The sequence below is a fragment of the Plecotus auritus genome, assembly GCF_963455305.1.
Source record: "Plecotus auritus genome assembly, chromosome: 6".
NCBI lineage: Eukaryota > Metazoa > Chordata > Mammalia > Chiroptera > Vespertilionidae > Plecotus > Plecotus auritus.
The window spans coordinates 104,683,874-104,704,809 of record NC_137773.1 but is presented as its reverse complement, the minus strand read 5'-3'; the positions used below and the strand labels follow the sequence as shown (position 1 = coordinate 104,704,809).

The following is a 20,936-nucleotide window of genomic DNA, read 5'->3' as shown; positions in this document are numbered from 1 at the left end:
GTCTGTAGCTGGATTCCGGGACCCTGGTGGCCTCCCCAGGATGGTCTATGAATTTGACACTCAGCTCCGCCATGCAGAGCTCTGCTGGGAATCAGACCTCGGTGGCCTGGACATGCAGCGACAACTCTGGACCTGGGACAGTCACCAAAGCCAGGTCAGAGGGCCCAGGAACACTAAGGGAAGGGAGGTGGTGTTGGAAGGCCAGGCCAACCAGCTGCCTCTTGAACATCTCAACACAGACACAGCTGTGAAACAACCACATTTTGCTTTATTAGGCGTTCCATAGTAATATAACACAGAGTTCTTAAGGAATAATAAACACGAGACTTATTTGTTTTTTAACCATAATTATTTTGTCATTAAGACAGTGGTTACAAAAAAAAAAAAAAGGTACTCTTCTGGCTACACACGATGATGAGCTTTAGCACTGAAAGTTCCTCCTCATGGGTCACAATCACAATTCCAAGGATTAAGAACCATCTATTATGAAATCCTACACTGTTTCAGAGCATCAAGTCACTGCAGTTATTCAGATCTGAGACACTGTCGATTTATTTTAGCATTTACACATGACATTCATCTAACAGACGCACAAAGCAAGCCAACAGGTACACATGCTTACACAGCCTGCGGAAATCTCCAGGTTTCGAGCGGCTTTAAGGAAACAATCCAAAGAACCAAAATGACCAGGACCTGGTACAGGAAAGACAGGAAGACTCAAGTGAACACTGAAGAGCTGCGAGTGTTTCTTAGAATTGAAACAAAAAGTACTTTTTTCCAACTGGTTCAAATTTCTTCTAAGTGAAGGTGAGAAAAAAAAAAAAAAAGCAAATATATTAAGTTAACCAATTATTCTTTAAAAGTGCAATTTCCTTTTCAAATAACAAATAAACAACAACAGTAATTAAAAAAATAAACCCCAACCATAACCCCAAAGGCAAAATGTGTGGAGAGACAAGTGGAATGATGGGATGACCTACTTGTTTGTGTTACGCTTCAAAAAGCAGCTGGGTTTTATGAAAGCCTGCAGACAGAACATCACTTAGGAGAACCTATATACACGCTTGGAAGGACATGCAATACAAATCAGCAAAGACAGGGGCGGGCACAAAGGCAGCTAGTGAGAGGGTCACTGAGACAGAGAGGGAAGATGCTGACACAGGTCACCGTCGGTCTCTATAGGCCACATGTTTGATGTGCAAGTTTCTCCACAAGCAGCTCTGATGTGACATCGCACTCATTAAACAGATGTCTCCTTTTGCAAAGTAAAATGGGCTTTACGTCCAATTTCCCAAGAATTTTCAAAGTATAAAAGGCCTCCCTGTATTGCATGGTGTCTTTCGAAATAATTGGACAAGAAAAAAAAAAAGATTTTTCCCCAAAGTGAGAAGCCCCATTGTGTTCAGGAACCTCAAAAGATATTTAGCCAGGAAACAGCAGGCTCTTGGGGCCCTCCCACTAGTTCGACAGTTCTGAGCTGGTGGTTGGCCTGAGGGACTGGTTGGCTCACTTGGGTTTGGGGGCTCACTTTACAGTTTTGATTATGTCTCACCAGCTAGCACTGCCCGAAGGAAAAACTCTCACGTCCTGTAGCCTCAGACTTCTGCCACATCGCAGCACTGCTTCAGGGTCTCTTCTGGACCCAGGCGTGACAGTGTGGGTGGGTACCTCGGCCCTTCCCTACACCTGGGAAGTGTCTCAGACTCACAGGCATATCCTCATGGTGATGGGTGGGTAGCACCAGTCTTACAGGGACAAGGACAGCAGATGACTATGGTTGTGATGACAAAGCTCACATCCTCCCAGGCAGGTTCTTATGACCACAGTAGAATGGTGGACCTGGTCATTTGAAAAGGCAGTGGGGAAGGAGAGAAACAGTGTCTCAGAGACAAGGGTGGGAGGAAACACAAAGAGATAGACATGAAACGAATGAAAAACCGAGAGAGAGAAAGAGAGAAAGAGAGAGAGAGAGAGAGAGAGAGAGAGAGAGAGAGAGAGAGAGAGAGAGAGAGAGAGAAAGAAGAGGTGAACCGAGGAAAAGATTTAATCTGCAGCAAAATCTAAGCCAAAAAGAAAACCTGCCCTAAAAGCAGTCAGCCCAGAAGACTACGGAATGGTGATATGGACATTCTGGAACCTCTCAGGAGGGACACGCTGAGGGTGCCAACCACCTGAATCAGCTTGATGGTTTACATAATTGCATCATTAGGATGTCCAGTTCAAACCCCTTGTATTAGTATTGAATTAGGCTTTCTAATTTAGTATTTAAAATCTCCCCCCTCCCCCACCCACCCCTTCCCAGCCCCATAATGAAAACATTTTTTTTTAATTTAAAAAGAAAAAGGCAGCTCTGGGCAATTCACTTTATCTTCCCTCCCAATGAAAAGGAAGATGATAAATACAACAGAGGTTGGAGATGAGAAACACCCTCATGGTGATTTGCTTTGTTTCGCATGTCTGAGTGTTAGATGCAGTCCCATGAACGGGGTTGGTGGGTAGACGTGGTGTGATGTTTGTAGATGTGTAGAGAAGTGGGTGAGCAAAGTCAGTGACTCCGGGTGAGGGACGGAGTGTGAGGCCCAAGAGGGAGCCCCATGAACTGGCTGCCCCACAGTAACTATCACAGGCTCTTTAAAAAAAAAAAAAATAAAAAAGGAAGGAAGGAAGGAAGGAAGTCTCAGAATGTCCTCAGGTGTCCCATCCCCCAATCCCTATCCCCCAGTGGAATGGGCCCTGGAACTCTAGCCCAGGCTGGTGATGTTGGCACGGCCACCAGGGGGCGCCACGATGCGCTGGGTGGTGCGACGGGGGATGTTGTCGTCAATCTGAGCACCTGGAGAGGAAAGAGGGGTGAGGGTCAAAAGCAGAGTTACAGGAGTTCCTGCTCTAAGGGCCGGACCCATTCTTTGTCCCCTCAAAACTCCCTGGAAGTTTAAACTACAAAGAAGTGATGGGCTTAAGGTGGCCAAAGACTCAGACAGTATAAAGCAGTATCTGCAGAAGCCAGTTGGATCCATCACTTGAAAAAGTAAAGCTACATATAAAATAACACTCCATTCCAGGCTTTCTCCTGCCTCTTACATCCTGCCCCTATTCTGTAGTCAGTTTGAGTGCAGCTTTTCCGAAGGCACAGCCCTCTCGCATTATGTTCCCCTAACACTAGTCATCTCACTGTCTAATGAAAAGCAAGGGAATGATGGTTCCTTACATTAATGGCCTGGTGACATCAGATAGCACAACATCATTATGCCCATTTTAATTTATGACAAAACTAATTAACTGTTTAACACACCATAGAAATCTGGATACCTATTTGTGGTTCAGAGGGCTAGAAAAGTGGAAGAGTTCTAGTTATGGGCCAAATGAAGGACTGGAAGGAAATTTCAAGTGCAGAAGCGCTAAAATCTTGACCCCTTCCTCTCATCTTCCCTGATATCACATATTTTATTCAAAGAAATAGCTAAAAATTCTCAAATGGCTCTATTCTGAGCTCTTTGCATGCACATTAACTCATTTAATCCTCGCAACAACTCCATAAGGTAGCTACTACTTTATACCCATTCTATAGAGGAGGAGACTGAGGCACAGCTAGCAAACATCTGGACTACGAAGTTAAGCTGCTGAAACTCCATAAGCTGAACTACACAATATACAGTTGACCCTTGAACAACGCAGGGGGCAGGTGCGCCAACCACCTGCGCAGTCAAAACTCTGTGTATAATTTTGACTCCCTCAAAACTTAATTACAATGGGCTCTTTGCCTCTGTAGATTCAACCAAACATGGACCAAAAACACTATTTTAGATTTGTATCTGGGAATGTGCGAAAGCAAAAATATTGTTTTTGATCCACATCTGGTTGAATCCACAGATATGAAAGGCCAACTGTATTTATTGGAAAAAATCCACATATAAGTGGACCTGCACAGTTCAATCCCATTGTTCAAGGGTCTATTGTACTGCATATTAGGGGAGAAGAGAAATCCTGAAATACCACCACATCCTTTTCTAGAATGGCCATAATACAGAGAGAAAAAATGTCCTGTTAACATACTGGATATTGCACACAGTGTACGCATCGTGCCATTATATGTGATACAAACGGATGTCAGGACTCTGAGACCCACTGGCCACTGGCTGTGAATGACATCTCTGGTGATAGCAGTATTTCCCACTTTGGGAAAAATGGGAATACCACTCATTTCTGCCTCTTCTCCTTCTACAAAAGTGATTTCAGACTCACCAGCCCCCTGCAGAATTGGGCCCTCCCCAAACCATAACCATACCAGACAAGCTGAATCCAGACTGGTGCAGGTTCCGGACAGGTGGGGCCTGCTGCTTTGCTGGAGACGTCTTAGCCGACGAGGCTGGAGTGACTGTCTTGGGTGTCACAGACACCTCGCACACAGGCCCATCGTATAGGCCACGAGGAACCCCTCTCAGCTCCGCCAGCTGCAAAACACAGGCCCCTTGGTTCAGGCCACATTCGGAGGGAGGATACCTCCCTGGCCACCCTCGGATGTGGAAGAAGAGAGGCTAGAACAGAGGCCGGTGAGATTTAAAGATGGGGGGCTCTCCTTATGGAGAGCAGGGCAGGGACAGATGTCAGCATGGGACCAGCTCCAGGATTCCAGGTTAGCAATCCTCCTAGGTGGGTCATGCGTAACTGGTTACTCCATAAAAATTAACATTTCTTACCATTTTCCCCCAGGCATTTCCCCTTAAACCGCTAGGAATTCCAAACATATTGTGAAAAGGATCTGTTTTGATGGTCAAATCAGGCCCCAAACTTTCCTTCCAACCTCACTCTCCCTTTAATACCCTTCCAACTCCATTGACCCCAGCCTGACACCTCCCCGCCCAGTGCTGTAGACAACTCTCCATGCCCTGAATACACCATACGTTTTCCGTGCTCATAACATTCCCTCTACATATTCCCGCATCTCCCTTCTTTGACTTGCCAATCTCCCACTTAACCTCCAAGACCCAACTCAGAATGCCCTCTCACCATGACACTTTCCCCCCTGACTCCACAGCAGAGGTCCTGCCCCTGAATCCTATCACAGCACATGTCAGTCTCACTTCATCTGGCTGGCTGTGGACACGCCTGACTCCTCCACTGGTATTCTCAACTCCAGGAATTTTAAAAAAAGTTTCCTTTTTCTCTGAATCCTTCGTACTCATTTCGATATTCTGACTCAAAGTGCTTAGAAGGGTTTATGAAATTGAAAAACAATGATATGCTCTGAGCTACTCACCCTGCTCCTTGCCTTGATACGCTTGTAAACAAAATCAGGGAAGGGCTTCCGGGGGATGTAGCGCCCAGAGCCTTCGGTGACATGAAGGGTGCCGTCTTCCAGGACAATCTTCCCCTGGCTGATGACCACCAGCGGAGAGCCACGGCACTCCATGCCTTCAAAGATGTTGTACTCGAGAGCCTGCAGGAAGAGGGCACAGGACACTTAGATACCCCCTGCCACCCTGGCTAGATTTCATCAGGCGGGCAGCACCCACTGCCCCACATCACATGGACAAAAGAAAGACCCAGAGCGGGAGTCCCTGCCCCATGGACCACACCAGCAGGCGTTAATCTCCAAGTCTTAATTTCTCTGTCTAGAACATGGAGTCATCTCTTCCCACCGGAAAAGCATGAGGCCTTGTAAATGCTACAAAACTTAAGAGAAGGATTCCACGCATTAGCAGCGATGTTGTTCTCACTAACTGAAGCTCCAATCAGGTTGAAAGCAGAGGCCTTGCATGACTGAGTTCTAAATTTAACCTTGGAGTGGCCATCCTGGGCTAGGGTTTCCCGCTGGTGAGCCTGGTACTCCATACTGTTAGCGATGTGGTTAAGCTGCAGTCCCTTAATGAAAGGACTGGGGTAATTTAAGGGGCTTGCCCTCATAACATGTTTGAGGTTTAGTTCATTTCCCAAACATGCAACTAGCACTGGGTTTCAAGCTTTTCAGGATGACCTTGGGAAGGGTGTCATCCTTTAAGGGCTGGCTCAAGCTCCATCTCTGTCATGTTACTCCACAGCTAACGGTCTACACTGAGTGGCCAGATTATTATGATCTCTGAACGCATAATAATCTGGCCACTCAGTGTGCATGTGTGTGTGTGTGTATGTGTGTATATATATATATATATATATATATATATATATATATGTGTGTGTCACACACACACACACACACACACATATATATATATATGTGTGTGTGTGTGTGTGTATGTGTGTATATATATATATATATGTGTGTGTGTGTGTGTGTGTGTGTATATATATATGTATGTGTGTGTGTGTGTGTGTATCACATCCTGCGTGGCAGATTCCCCTCTCACGTACCCTACGCTGAACACAAGTTGGTCCTCGGTGGCACAGCGTATTTTGATAGGGTCTGCCTCTCACCTTGACTGTGATGTGCCCCGATGGTGGTACATAAACTAAGGGAACATGTGAGCACGGATGGCATTCAGATGTGGTGAGATGCAGAAGCTGTGTGACTATGGGCAGCTCACTTCAGCCCTGCCGCTCTCAAAGGCTTGGTGACGACTGCAACACAAAAAGCAACCTGTGTGTGCAGATTCCTGAGAGAATTCTGTCAGCTCTGAAATGACCTTGGGAAGGGGGTCATCCTTTAAGGGCTGGCTCAAGCTCCATCTCTGTCATGTTCCCCCACAGCTAACGGTCTACATTCTCACAGACTCCCCTGCGCCCTACTGGAGGAATGGAGACAACTTGGAGCCGATGCCATCTGCCTTGGGTTCACATCCTGGGCCGCTATTTGCCACTTGTGTGACTTTGGACAAGTCCCTTACTCTCCTCTGAGCCACAGCTTCCTCGTCTACAAAAGGCCCACTTACAGGAATGGTGCTAAGATCACGAGAAATAGAAAAACAAGAGCAGCTCACATGCTACTTGACACAAAGCAGGCATGTAGAACACATTCACTCATTCACTGTCTGGTTTTTCATTGCACTGTCCCAACAAGAGTGCAGGCCTGTTAGTGTCAAAGACATCGGAAGACACATGTATTGAGTTTAACTACTTGTGAAGAACTGAGCATAACCCCCTGCAAGAGCTTTGGGCCACCTCCCATTCCAAAACAATGGAGGAACCAGCCCCACAACTCTAAGTGACTTAAAATCAACAAGTCAGTGGTCAGATCACAGGGTGTTCAGAGCCCACCCTCTGTCAAACCATGAAGCTCTGTCAAACCATGAGGCGGTCCAGCTTGATCACTCCCCAGTGTAGATGTGTGTTTTTTGTTGTTTTTGTTTTATTTTTTATGTATTTTTATTGATTTCAGGTAGGAAGGGAGAGGGAGAGATAGAGAAACATCAATGATGAAAGAATCATTGATCGGCTGCCTCCTGCACGTCTCCTACTGGGGATCAGGTCCGCAACCCAGGCATGTGCCCTTGACTGGAATTGAACCTGGGACCCTTCAGTCCACAGGCAGATGCTCTATCCACTGAGCCAAACCAGCTAGGGCCCTAGTGTAGATGTTTTTAACCTACATCCACATGGGCCCCTAAATTACTCATCTGGCTGATGCCTGGAAGATCCAAGCAGAGGCTTAGCACCAGGCTGTCAATAATAGTTATCTAAATGTTCCAAATTAAAGCTAATCAGCACTGTGGCAGGAAACGCTGTTACATGGGACAGCCTCCTGTCTGTATTCTCCCAAATGATGAATGCTGCATGGGCGTGCTTAGTGTGGGCTCTTTAAAACAAGTGAGGATGAAAAAGAGGCACTTTTGGAAGTCAGCATGTCTTATATGAGGTTGCCTGGCGGTAAAGGCAGAGCATTGCTGTCGCCCTCGAAATGTTCGGGTGGAAGGCCTGGAGGAAGAACCTGTCTTCTCAAATCATCGCTCCTTCACCCAGGTTAAGGGCGCCAAATGCAAGCTCCCAGCAAGGTCATCTGCAGTTTACATAATGAGTCCAGCTCCGCCTTCACAGGAAGCACCTCTGGGGAAGGGCTGAAGGGAGGGGAAGCATCTTCTCCACTGAACCCCGACCAGAGGCTGCATACGCAGTGTGGCAGGGAAGCGTGCTGAACAATTTTGGGTTCTAATTCTGACTCTACCACAAAATAGCTATGTAACATTAGACTTAAGCTCTATGAGCCTCCATTTATTTATCTTCCCAATCGGGATAATAATACCATCCCTTTATTGAAAAGGCCAAATGAAAGAGTAAATGGGAAGGAATATGATGTTAACTGCATAGGAATACGGGGGTTCACTGAGCAGGATCCGCTACCTGTAAAGAAGCCACCCTGGACCCCAAGAGGTTGTGATTAGGTTACAAGTCAGTGTGGCCATAAGGCTATGCTGCAAAGCTAAGCCAGCCAGTGAGAAAGGAGGATGAAAGTCAACTATAAATAAATACTAAGGGCGGAGCAGCCTTCCCAGAAGGCACCCTCAATCCCAGCACCCACAGGTGCCAGTAGAGGCTAGAGGTGAGCCCCACACCTCAAACCCCTCTCCTCAAACAGAGAGGACTGGGGCACAGCAAAGGGCCCAGGGCTGTCCTGGAGAAATGCCAGAAGCCTGCCCCTGAGCTGTGGTGGTACCTGGGAAAGGAGTCAGTACTTGCTGGCCCAGGCTAGCTGGGGTGGGCAATCTAGAATCAGATTCCCTATTGAGCCAGCTTTCAATTCCGAACTTTAATTCACTTCCAGATTCATGAGTTTCTGACAAAACACTTCTGTCCTTTGTCCATTTCTTTTCCAAAGCTCCCTTTGCCCATATTCTTTCAATATTATATCTATACAGATACATTGATATATCTATACATACACATACACACGTGACTTTTTCTATAAAGAGCCAGTGGCATCTAACACCTCTGCCTAAGGCCCTGACCTCACTGATTCACAGGACATTCAGAGACTTCATCTAAATCCCGCACTCTCAACTGAGGAGCTTGAGACGTGACATGAGTTACTTGCCCAAGGTCCCATTAACAAGACAGTGCATCCCCACATTCTGCAGTCTGGACTAAGAGACAAGACTGCCTTGGCCAGGTAGCTAGACAATTGTGGTTAGAGTGTTGTCCTAATATGCCAAGATTGCAGATTCAATCCCTGGTCAGGGCACATACAAGAATAAACAAATGAATGCATAAAAAATCTCTCTCTCTCTCTCTCTCTCTCTCTCTCTCTCTCTCTCTCTCTCATATCAATAAATAAATTTTAAAAATTAAAAAAGTGACAACCCAAGCTCCAGATCCTAAAATCGTATCAGAATGGCTGCAGGGAGTATTCTTCTATTTGGAAATAAGTCAAAGTCAATTAGTTCCTTGAGACAATACAAGCCTCTGTCATTTATGTTTCTACTAGATGCCTGGTGCACAAAATTTGTGCACTGAGGGGGTTCCTCAGCCTGGCCTATACCCTCTCCAATCTGGGACCCCTTGGACATCCCTCTCACAATCCGGGATAACTAGCTCCTAACCACTCGCCTGCCTGCCTGCTTGCCTACCTGATCGCCCCTAACTGCCTCTGCCTCAGCCCCCACCACCATGGCTTTGTCCGGAAGGCAGTCAAACATCTGGAAGATGCCCAGTTGACCCAGTCTAATTAGCATATTACCCTTTTATTAGTATAGATAGCAACACTGACATGAGAAAACAATGGCTTAAAAGAATAGACATGCCCAGTGGGCACCTCAGAAGTGTTTATTTAGGTCCCCTGCACCACGTGCTGCCATGGGAGGTGCTGCACCAAACTATAAAAATGGAATGGTGTTTGACTCCTAGAAGCTCCCAATGTCCTGCATGACTGGAGACTCTGAAGGTCTGTAAGTAGAGACTCTATCTATAAGAGAGGCTGTGGTACTCCAGAATGATAAGAGTAACTTACCGTCAGTCTTTTTGACCTCACTAAAGAAAAAAAAAAAATTTTATCAACAAAATGCAAATTATAATATATCTCAGGGAAAGTTCATTCCTCTCACAGTGAGTTCTCTCCCTCAATTCTGGGACTCTCCACGCCTCTCTCTTTCTGTGACTGTGATCTGTTTGGATTGGGTGTGCACAGTAAACAGGCCTTACGCTGTTGTGGGTCTTGGCAGAGATGGTTTTAACGCTATCGGGGTCCCAGATGACCAGGTCAGCATCGGATCCCACAGCAATGCGGCCTTTCCGAGGGTAAAGGTTGAAGACTTTGGCTGCGTTGGTGCTGGTCACGGCCACAAACTGGTTCTCATCCATCTTCCCAGTGACCTGCAGAGTAGAACACACACACACACACACACACCAAAAGCAGGTCAAGAGGTTGAAGGGTGGACTGCGACTCAGCAATAAAAGTGAACACACTTTTCATACATACGACAACTTGGATGTTAAGGGCATTATGCTGAGTGAAACAACCAATCTCAAAAGGTCACATATAGTATGATTTCATTTGTATAAACATTCTCACAATAACAAAGTTACAGAGATGGAGAACAGAATAGGCGTGACAGGGGGTAGGGATGAGTGTGACTATATAGGGGCGGCATGAAGGGGCTCTTTGTGGTGACAGGGGACCTCTGTACCTTGTTTGCAGTGATGGTTACATGAATCTCCACAGGACAAAATGACAGATACACACACACACACGGCACCATCGTTGATCTCTGGGCTTTGATATCTTACTCTAATTATGTGAGATGCAGCTATGGGGGGAAACGGGGGGAGGGTACACAGGCCCTCTGTCTTCTCTTTGCAACTTCCTCTGAATATAATTATTTCAAAATGAAAAGTTTTAAAAAAAAAGTTGACAGGGCTACAACACCTCTTGAGGAAACATTAGACTGGAGTGGCTGTCCTCTTCAAAGATACAGCGCAGACCTAGGCTTCTAGTCTAGCCAATCTAGAGGTCTCAGCCCCACGTCTGGGTTTCTGAAGCCAATGACATTTCCTCATGTCCTTCCTGCACTTTCTCATCTCTACCACGTGTGCTCTATGTCCTTTCAAAAGCAGAATTTGAGGATGTGCCTGCATAGGAAACTACCCTAAAGCTAGTAGAAAACTGGGCAAAGGAAATGAGCTGGTATTAAGAGAAAGAGAAAAATAGCAATGGTCCATAAGCATATGAAAACATATTCACTCCAATTAGTAACTGACGGGATTGAATGAAAGACAAAATTCACCCATCAAATCAGCCACATTTTGGGGGTTTTGATGATAACACCAGTGAGGACCAGGTGGAAGAGACTGGTGGATGTCACACAATGCAGGCGGCATACAAATGGATGCAATCTTCCTGGAGGTAACTTTGGCAATATATATAACAAAAGCCCAAAAAATATGCACATCCTTTGACCCAGCAATACCACTTCTAGAAAATTCTCCCAGAAGCATAATAAAAGATACGTCCAGCGATATTCATCCCAGTAACAAAACCAGGTTCCCTATGGGAAGCTGAGCACTGGATCAGTCCAGTGGACGGCCTGACGGGCCCGAGAGGCTGCCATTTCTTCAGTAGGGTGGGAGGTACAATTCAATGACATACCCAGATGCAACTGTACAACTCAATTTCACTGTTTGCATGTATCACCAATAAGGAAAATATTGCTTGGTGATGGTAAGACATAAAAGCGCATGACAGCCCAGCCAGTGTGGCTCAGCGGTTGAGCATTGACCCACAACCAAGAGGTCACTGGTTCAATTCCCAATCAAGGAACATGCCCAGGTTGTAGGCTCAATCCCCAGTAGGGGGCATGCAGGAGGCAGCCGTTAGATGTTTCTCTCTCATGGATGGTTCTATCTCTCTTATCCCTCTTCCTCCCTTTCTCTCTAAAAAGTTCAATAAAAACATATATATTTTTTAAAGTGCTCTGAGGCTTTCATAGCTCAATTCTTTGGATACTCTAGGAGAAAAATAAAATTTCACTGCAGGTGTAACTTCTCAGTCACAGCAGAAAATTATTTCCACTTAAAGTGCATATCCAATTTCTCAACTTATAAACATGCAATTAAAAATCACTTTTCAAGACCACTTATGCAATTACCACCAAACTACTATCCAAACAGAAATAAACACCTCTTCCTGCATTAAAAAAATCAGAAACAACATAAATGTTCAAAGAACATAAAGAATAAAAACAAGTTTTTCAGGTATATTTCAGAATGTGGAGACCTTTTCATGATGTATTGTCTTAATAAAACAGGCCGTGGTGTTTACACACTCACACACACACATATCATATACACACATGTGCACTCTTGCGCTGACAAAAAATGGAAAGACATGGCCAACATAGCAATTGTCATTAAATATGAAAGATGGTGCCATGAGTAGTTTTTATTCACTTCCATTCTTTCTGGAACAGGGATATATTGTTTGCATAATTTAAAAAATTCATTAGGAAACAAAACCTGTGCTGTTTTAAAGCACTGAAAATGCAAAAGTCCCAAGACCCTTAAAGGTCAGAGTATGCTCAAAGCAGGCCCGCCACAAGCCTGCGGTTGTCGTGGGTAGAGATGCTGAGCCCAAAGAGCCCTAAAAAAACACTTTTAAGGAGATGGAGTCCATTTCCAAGAACAGAAGGTTAACCGAGAACATCACCAGCTCCCTAAGGAAACTTTTTCCTGACTAATCACAAAAGAGTCACATTTTAAAGACTGTGGGGTATTGTTTTTTTTAGTCTCCACTGATCACAGAGGATAATAATAAAAAACGTATATGAAATATTTAGAAAGAAATGATCTATATAAGGAGAAATCTTGGATTCCCAAACCTAAGAAGTATTGTCATACAAGTACCAGCTTCTAGAATTTTCTCAACTGCCACTGCAAGGCTGACATGAGACCCATGGCCCTCTGATGAGGAGGCCGGGGAAAGCTGGGGCCAGCCCGGGAGGGAGACCACTGCTCCTTACCACAGCCTTATCCCAGACGACGGACATCCGCTCCTCAGTGCCATTGGTGCCTTCGGGGATCAGGGTGAAGTTGTCCTTTCCGACTGCCTTCTGGGCAGTGTTAAAAGTGCAATGGGCACTGCCAGTGACCTGGAGATCTCCACTGAAAGGGAAACAGGTGACTAGCTTATAACTAATCTTTGGCATCTATTTGTAAGGCATCTTAGGGTGTCATCACACCACAGTGGAATCCTTTGGATATCGCATTCATCCCTGTCGGTTGGCCCACGTTTTTATTCTAAATTCCCCTCCCCAGAATGGTGTCAAAGTGACAATTCCCTGTTCCCGTTTAGCCAACTGAGTTTGGAGAACATGGGTCTGTCTGCAAGCCTGCTTCTGCCCACCATGTTATAAACCACCAGGTCTGAGAGAAGACTAAGAATGGGAAGTGTGAACAAGTCACCAAGACTCACCAGGACAGCAAGGAGTTCAGAAAGTCCGGAGTGGTCGGGTCAGGGCTCAGGGGTGGGGAGGTGACAAAAGCAGCGGCCTTGGCCCAGTTCTTGCTCCAGTAGTGGGAGCCATCAGTTCCCAGGCTGGCGGTGACGGGCTCGCCGTACACCACGGTTCCTGACAAAGAGAGCAAAGCTGAGTACCATGCAATGAGGGAGAAAGGAAACCAGCCTGTTGGGAGTAGCCACCTGCCCAGCAGCATGTCAAGGACTCTCACCATCCCTTCAGAAAAGGTGCCAGCTGCATCTCACAGGTGAGGACACGGATACTGGAGGCCAAATACCTCACCCACCAAAGTCACCAACTCCACGTGTGTTCCCTCAGAGTTCACCTTGGGACCTTGCTCTTCTAACTCAACACACTCCATAGGTGATCCCAAACATTCCACCTCCTATGCTGCTCATTCCCAAATCATTCAGACTGCATTCAAGCATCCCGTCCCAAGTGCTGTCTATACTTTTGGGTGATCCATGCATCTCAAACTTAACCTTACTACTCACCAAATACTCCCCCTACTCTCCCAACACTTCCCAGCCCCCTCACGGTGTCTAGTTCTGGCTAATGAGCTGAGAGAGGGGATTAGATGTTATACCAAGGGGCTGAAGCATTTGAGAGCAAACACAGATCTGCCCAAGAGACGGTGTGGCTCCCTGAGTCACCACCTGAAGGGAACTGCCGTTAGCACCCCGAGTCACAGCTGGCTTTGCAAGAGAAACAAAGGGCTTTGCAGTACATAATGCGATCTCTGAGCTTCCAGAAGCCTAGTCTAGCTTAATGAATACACTATAAAGAAAGACTGTCAGTTCCCTGATGCCCAAATCATGTCCTTCTCTGTCCATTCATGTGCAAGCCAGACAGGTGGGAAATCATTTACATCATCGAATGCCAACTTCAGTGGCTGAAACCCATCCTTGCCTCCACTGTGTGTCCCACCCCTTAGCTCATTTCCCCCCAGCTCATTCCAGCAGAGCCTCCTGATCAGAGTTTAGATTTACTTCTGCTTTCCTAACCTTCTTCCCCAGCTCTCCATCCCTTCTCCATGACACTCCCGGAGTGATCTCCCTAAGACAGTCTTCCCAGGCCACTCCCTTCAGGAAGTCCTCCTGAGGAACATTGGCCTTCAAGGACAAAAACGAACTCCTCACTGTCACATCTGCTGCACGCCACTGTCCGGTGGCCTAACAAAGCTAGATCTCCCCATTCACATCATCCAAAACTCAATCCCGTTCTCCACTCCAATACTCTAATAACCACCCCATTTTGAGTTTTTGGATTCTCCACTAGATGGAGATACCCTAAAGAAAACGACTCTGCCTGCACATAGGAGGCACTCAATAAATGTGTGTTAAGGTGATCTTTTACTAATGAAAGGCATCGGAGCTGAAATGTGATGCCAGGCCAGCCTTACCACCTCCAGGAATCCCCTCTCCTCACCTCCTCCTACCACAGGGCTACCCCACCCCCACAGTGGTCCTTCCAGCCCTTCCTCATTCTCCAAACACAGGGTCCTCAGGGCCAAACACTTCTCAGTCAGGAATGTGTCTCCTTTCCTCTCCACAGCCTTTCCGTGGCCTTATCTCCCGATAATTAAACCACAGGCCCTCTGCGCTGCAGTGGCCACTCTGAGCTGGCTCCTCCCAGCTGTCCCCTCCAGCCTCAGGAATTTCATAAAGGAGTCCCTGTTCAGCCAGCAGTGTCAGAGGCCACCGCAGGCGGGCAGCTCTCCAGGGGAAATCGGTAACAATCCTGCAGCAGGAGGGAGGGCTCCATACCCAGGGGAGCCTCACCCAGAAGGAAGCCCCCGGAACCAATGCTCAGAATCCCCTGGCAGGTCTCCTGGGTTCCGGACCTTCTCAAAGCCTCTCGGGCAGAATTCGGTCTGAGGAGCCAGCTGGATGTAAACAGCTCCAGCTCATTCCAAATAGAAAAACTCCGCACACCGCAAAAGCCCTGGCTGCTACTAAGTCCATTTAAGAGATGCAAACGGCTGAGCGGGACCCAGCCGTGCGGTTCTCAGGACTTCCGCTCGGGATCTTCCGCTCCTGGCTCCACGCAGCCAGGCCTGGAGCCCTGCTGGCTATTGCCATAGCACAAGGCTGAGGCTGGCACAGGCATCGGGAAAACAAAGGACTGTTAACCGTAAAGTGTCCAGGTTGTGTTGACATGAAAAAGTTCCAGAGAGTAGAACCACTTGGAGAAAAAAAATCCTGGACCACCATAAAGTTCCCTGATTTTACCGTAACTTGCTCCTGCTCATCCTCGGCCTGAATCTGCCCTGCAGTCCTGCTTTGGAAACCTGAGTGCAAGGAGGGGCTGGCTCCTGAACGCATCCTGAATCCCCCTCACGTGCGTGCCCTTGACTGCGGCCCTCATCTCAGTCTGTGACATGCAACTGCTGGCGGCGTGGGGCTGGTGCACAGAACATGCACTCACCACGAAAGAATGAACTCAGCCTTCCACCTCTGGAAAACCCAGAAGCGGGTCAGAGCTCCAAGGCCACTGCTGAGCAGCCCTGCCTAAGGCCCAGGCTGAGCCAGGACTCCTGGGCCGGGGCCAAGCCGAGACGGGGGCACTTGGAGAAGGAGAAAGGCAGCTTGAGGTTGATTTCTGCTTTGTCCTTCCTGTTCAGATTCCTAGGGATCCTTAGGTGCTGCAGTCTTTTGGTTTATTCCTTTTCTTCAGCCCCTACGGGCAGTGCAGGAGTTAACCCATCCTGTGGAAGACCCCCACCCCAGGGGCATGTGGACCACCGCTTGGGACTGCTCCCAGCCCCAGGGCACGCTCCCTTTTGATGCACTGTACCTCAGCAGGAGCTTCTGAGCCTCAGTCAGCCCACAGACACCCCTGAGCTGCATGCCAGAAACAATCACCGCTAATCAGAATAAACCACGGGATGGGCTCAACTGGCCGATCCGCACTCCTCTAAACACGCTCCTGAGGCTTTCTTGGCGGAGGTTAGACCTTCCGATGTCCTTCTCCAGGGAACGTCTGAACTGAAGGATGGGACCCTGAGCCAGCAGCTGGCAGGCTCCCCAGGCCAGCCCGGAACTGCGGGGCCCGCGGGTGGTGCTGATTCACAAGGGGCTGGGGCCTGAGAGCATTCATGCAGAGTAAACGGGAGGCTGGGCTGTGACAGCGCCTCCATGGACAAGAAGCAGGACAAACCCAGAGTAGAAACAATGGAAGATTGGGTACATGGATTTCAACACACAACCACGAAAGCACAGTGAGACACTGACTGGGTCTCTGTCTGCCTGTCTCTCTCTGAGTCCAAGCCAGGAGCCAATAGCTGGGCCTACCCATGGGTAATCCCGTCAGATTGTGGTACCCAGAGGGTTCCAGAGGAAGAGAATCAATGTTCTCTGAATGAGTCTGGGGTTTGTGGAATCGCCCCTCTAATCTGATTTGTTTTAAAGGCACTAATGACTCATTTCCATTAGGAAAGAGGGCAACAGGGATGCGCAAAATATCCCCCCCACAGACAAGCTTAATACTTATTCAAAGAAGCAGCGTTTGGGTTGATACCTTAGAACATTTTTGTCAAAGGAGTTAATCGTGCTAGACAACTCGGGGAAAGAAAGGAAGAGCTCAGGGATTCAAGCTCACAGCCCAAGGGCGGCATCTGTGGCCCCGGGGTTTCTGACTGCCCTGAAGGAGAGGCTTATCTGCAGCAGCCTCCAGCCTCAGCCGCTGGAACCTGAACAGACTCCCAACCCGCAGTGGCTGCATTACAATGCAAACTGCATTCCCAAGGTCTGTGTCTGCTGCTAAAGTGAGGGCATAGTCTGGGTAGGAATTTTTGCTGCCAGACAGCCTGGGGCTCCAGCTGCAACATCAAGTCTTCCCTAAGTCTCCAAGCCCCCAGGCCAGCCTGCAAATTTCAGACTTACCAGTGCCTACAACTGCATAAGATTCCTTGAGATCTCTCTCTCCCTCCTGTTTCTCTGAAGAGCCCTGGCTAACAGATTTTTATGGCATGCACAAGCCAAGTCGTGAGCCACTCTTTGGGTCCAAGATGGCTAGGCTGGGATTAGCATAACACTAAGGATTCATCCCCAAGTTGGGGTGGTCCTCCCGGCTCCATCCATGACCACATGCTTCTTTCTCATTGCGCCTGAGTCATTCCTATTGACCCACAGGTCAAAGGAAGTCTTGTCTCGGTTTGGGTTCCCAGGGTTTAACGTCCCTCAGCAATCACCAGATGTTTTGAACATTTCTGCATCTGGGTGTTGGGGATGGGTAAGGAGGAGGCTGGAGAAGGTTGTCTGCTGGCTAAGGTCGGGCACTCACGGCCTACACACTACCATCTACACACGGGAGGCGTCACAGCCACACTGGATTTCACACGTGGACAAAATGCAGTCTGAGGGAGCCACTCCAAAGCAGTCCCAGAGTGGCGCCTCAGTGGAGAGGGGGCTGGCCAGGAGTCCAGATCCTGGGTTCGGTCTCTCATAGGATGAATGAGCTGGGGAGCATGATACTCACTTCCACATTTCAGTTTCTCTTTCATGCTAGGAGCCATCGACCAATGTCTAAGTGCTATTGAAGATTAAAAATTGCTCAGGGCGGCCTGGTCCTGCCGGCCCACTGGACGGCACAGAGGAGGGAGGAGCAGGTGCAAGCCTGCCTCTGGGGAACAGTGTGGTCGTGGTGGGTCAGGCAGGCAAGTGAAAATAGTGCTCATTTATGTTTTACCTCATATCCTTACTTCCCCAAACTCCTTGTTTTAGATTTAGGACCAGCACATAGGGACCAATCAGAGAAGAAGGTGTAGGGTTAAGATTTTCCAGTAGCGCCCATCGGCAGAGACATGGCGAGTCCTCCCATGCGGCCTGAGATAGGTGGTGCGTGTCTGTCGACAGTGGCGCCTTCCTCTGTGCTCTGACCACACATGGCTGCACCTCTTTGGTAGCACTGACCATTTGCCATTGTGACTTTCTGCCCGTGTCCCCGCCCTGCTGGTGAAGGAGTTGAGGGCTAGGACCATTTCTCAGCACAAAGGCCGGAAGTATCACACAGTAAAAGGAAATAGTAGCCCTAGACAGTTTTGTTCGGTGGTTAGAGCATCAGCCCTCGGAAGGGTCTTGGGTTTGATTCCAGTCAAGGGCATGTACCTCGGTTGCAGGCTCAATCCCCTGCCCAGGTCAGGGCATGTGTGGGAGGCAACCAATCAATGTATCTCTCTCACATCCATGTTTCTCTGTCTCTTCCCCACCCTTCCACTCTCTCTAAAAAGCAATGGGGAGAAAATACCCTCAGGTGAAGATTAACAGCAACAAAAGTACATAGTAAAAGCTCTTGAATGAATGAAAAATCTCTCCAATTTATAGATGAAGAAATGGAGCAGCGGAAAGTTGGCCTCACACTTGCCTCCAGGGCCAGAAGAACCCACCTGAAGAAAAGAATACTTCATAGAAAATCCTCGCCCAGGTCAGCAGGTGTCTTTCCTTGCTTCTCTGACCAGACCTTTATGCCGCAACCATGTGAGTAGCAGGTGTGCGTGTTATACGCATCTTTATGAACAGCATCTCACCCAAGCATCACTGTCATGCTGTGCAATAAGTCACTCTCACTGCCCTCCTTGTTGAGGGAAAATGGGGTGTAGAGATGACCCCTATCCTGCCCAGCATCTCGTGCGAGTACACAGGGGCCTGGCATCTGTCAGCACAGGAGGTTGACACCAGAGTGTGAACGCTTATACAGCCTTATGTTGTTTTTCTTCTCGGCCCATACTGTCCTAGACTGTGCTGGGCATCAGACTTTAGTTTTACCAGGCTTGTCGAGGAACTGAACCCCAATAGACACCGACAAGAAGGTGGTCATGACATTTCCCATACTAAAGTAATCTCAAAGTATCGAGTCCCATATTAACATGGATATTCATGGCCTGAGGCCAGATATTCCACCCCTCGCCAGCTGTGGGGGTCAGTTTACTCGGGTGCCAAGTAAAGCAAAGTACACGACCCCTGTCAGGCCACCTCCCAAAGTTGTTACAAAGACCCAACAAGACAGAAAGCATCTTAAGAGCCTGCAAAGCCAGCTAGGATTTCCATTCTTCCTCATAAGCACGGGATGCACTGGAGGGTTCCTGGTGGCTCGGTCTCTCTGAAGCAAAGTTTTCACGGACTACAAAGTGAGCGGGAGTTTGAATGCAAAAGCCGCCCTGGGAACCGCGATGCGGGCACAGTTGGGACTCACACCTGGAAGGTTCTAAAACAAACAGACTTAGGTGGTCCCTTCTTCACCTTCACACCCTAATACTCTGGGACAGGGCTGGCCCAGACCCGGGTTTGGTGAAAGGCCCAACTCTTCCCTCCTCCTTTGCAAGTCACAGGTTGAATTAAAAAACAAGGCCTCAGAAGTTAAATTATATAAAAATGAATTTTTAATTATATTAAAACTAGTGGCCCAGTGTACGAAATTCATGCACATTAAAAGGGAATTAATTAGGAGGATCCAAGATGGCGGCGTAGGTAAACACCTAAACTGCTGCCTCGCACAACAATTTCAAAACTACAACTAAAAGACAAAACGTCTATCACCCAGAACCACGGGAAAGCTGGCTGAGTGGAAGTTCTACAACTAGAAGGAAAGAGCAAACAGCATTGAGGGGTGCACAAGCGCGGAAAAGCTGAGGTACAGAGACGCGCGAATCAGGAGCACTGCTGTTTTCAACCTGAAGGGAGATAAGCTCCCGATTACTCAGAACTCCAGTTTCTGCGGAGACGCGGGGGACCCAAACTCCTACAGTGAGAAGCTGGACTGTCTGCCGTGGGGTCGGAAAGTGAGGGAGGCTTGCTTGCAGGGCTGCACGCAGGAATAATTGTTTACTGTGCTGGGGCGCGGGACGCAGGGACACGGTGGGAGAGGCAAAGCCAGCTTACTGGCAGCCATCGCTGTTTGCCACGCCCTCGCCTAGTGACGCCCTGAGACCCCGCCCCGCACAACCTACAAACCCACCCAAGCTCCAAGCAGCGGCTTTAGCATATGAATGGCCTGCCCTATCGCAGCTTAACCTAGCAAGCTTGCAGCCCAGGTCAGACAGCTCCAAAACCTCCAAACCCCAAGCAAAGAGGAGAAAACTGTAGTTCTTGCTGTAGCTCCTGCTGGGTGGCCTCAGACAGTAGCTGACCTGCACCCCATTGGAGATCCAGAAGCCAGTGTACCTGGTGGTCAGTGTGAGACACCAAATTTCAACTCCTCACATCCATAAGTGATACATTCAAGAGGCAGACTCAGTGAGCACCAAAGCCCCACTGAAACAAGTCCTGCACCATAAGCGTGTCTCCAGCGCAGCAGTTCTTCCATTATAGACACAGTGGGTCCTCACAGCCAATTGGCCTGGAGGTCAATTCCTCCCAGTGTACCAACAGCAATCAAGGCTTAACTACACCAAGACTTTGCACTCAGCCCACAAAGGGGTGTACCAAAGGCGTCCACCTCAAGTGATTGGGGAGGCTGAGCTACTGGCCCCTATAGGTCACCTACCACACAAAGCCACTCCATCAACACAAGGAAGCAGCAAAATGCGGAGACCAAGAAACATGTCACGAATGAGAGAAATGG

At 48.0% G+C, this 20,936-nt stretch overlaps 1 protein-coding gene across 3 annotated transcripts in view; it reads right to left on the bottom strand.

Moving 5' to 3' along the window:
- Nucleotides 1–248: 248 nt before the first annotated feature.
- The window catches only part of DPYSL2 (dihydropyrimidinase like 2), a 116,045-nt gene continuing 95,357 nt past the window's right edge, over nucleotides 249–20,936 (bottom strand). For all 3 annotated transcript variants that reach the window (XM_080675971.1, XM_080675972.1, XM_080675973.1), the window contains exons 9-14: nucleotides 13,331–13,487; nucleotides 12,879–13,020; nucleotides 10,066–10,236; nucleotides 5,258–5,437; nucleotides 4,286–4,451; nucleotides 249–2,833 (exon numbers count right to left, since the gene is read on the bottom strand). In XM_080675971.1, the coding sequence (XP_080532097.1) occupies nucleotides 2,742–2,833; nucleotides 4,286–4,451; nucleotides 5,258–5,437; nucleotides 10,066–10,236; nucleotides 12,879–13,020; nucleotides 13,331–13,487 (908 nt within the window). In that variant the 3' untranslated portion in view covers nucleotides 249–2,741. The remainder of the gene's footprint in view (nucleotides 2,834–4,285; nucleotides 4,452–5,257; nucleotides 5,438–10,065; nucleotides 10,237–12,878; nucleotides 13,021–13,330; nucleotides 13,488–20,936) is intronic.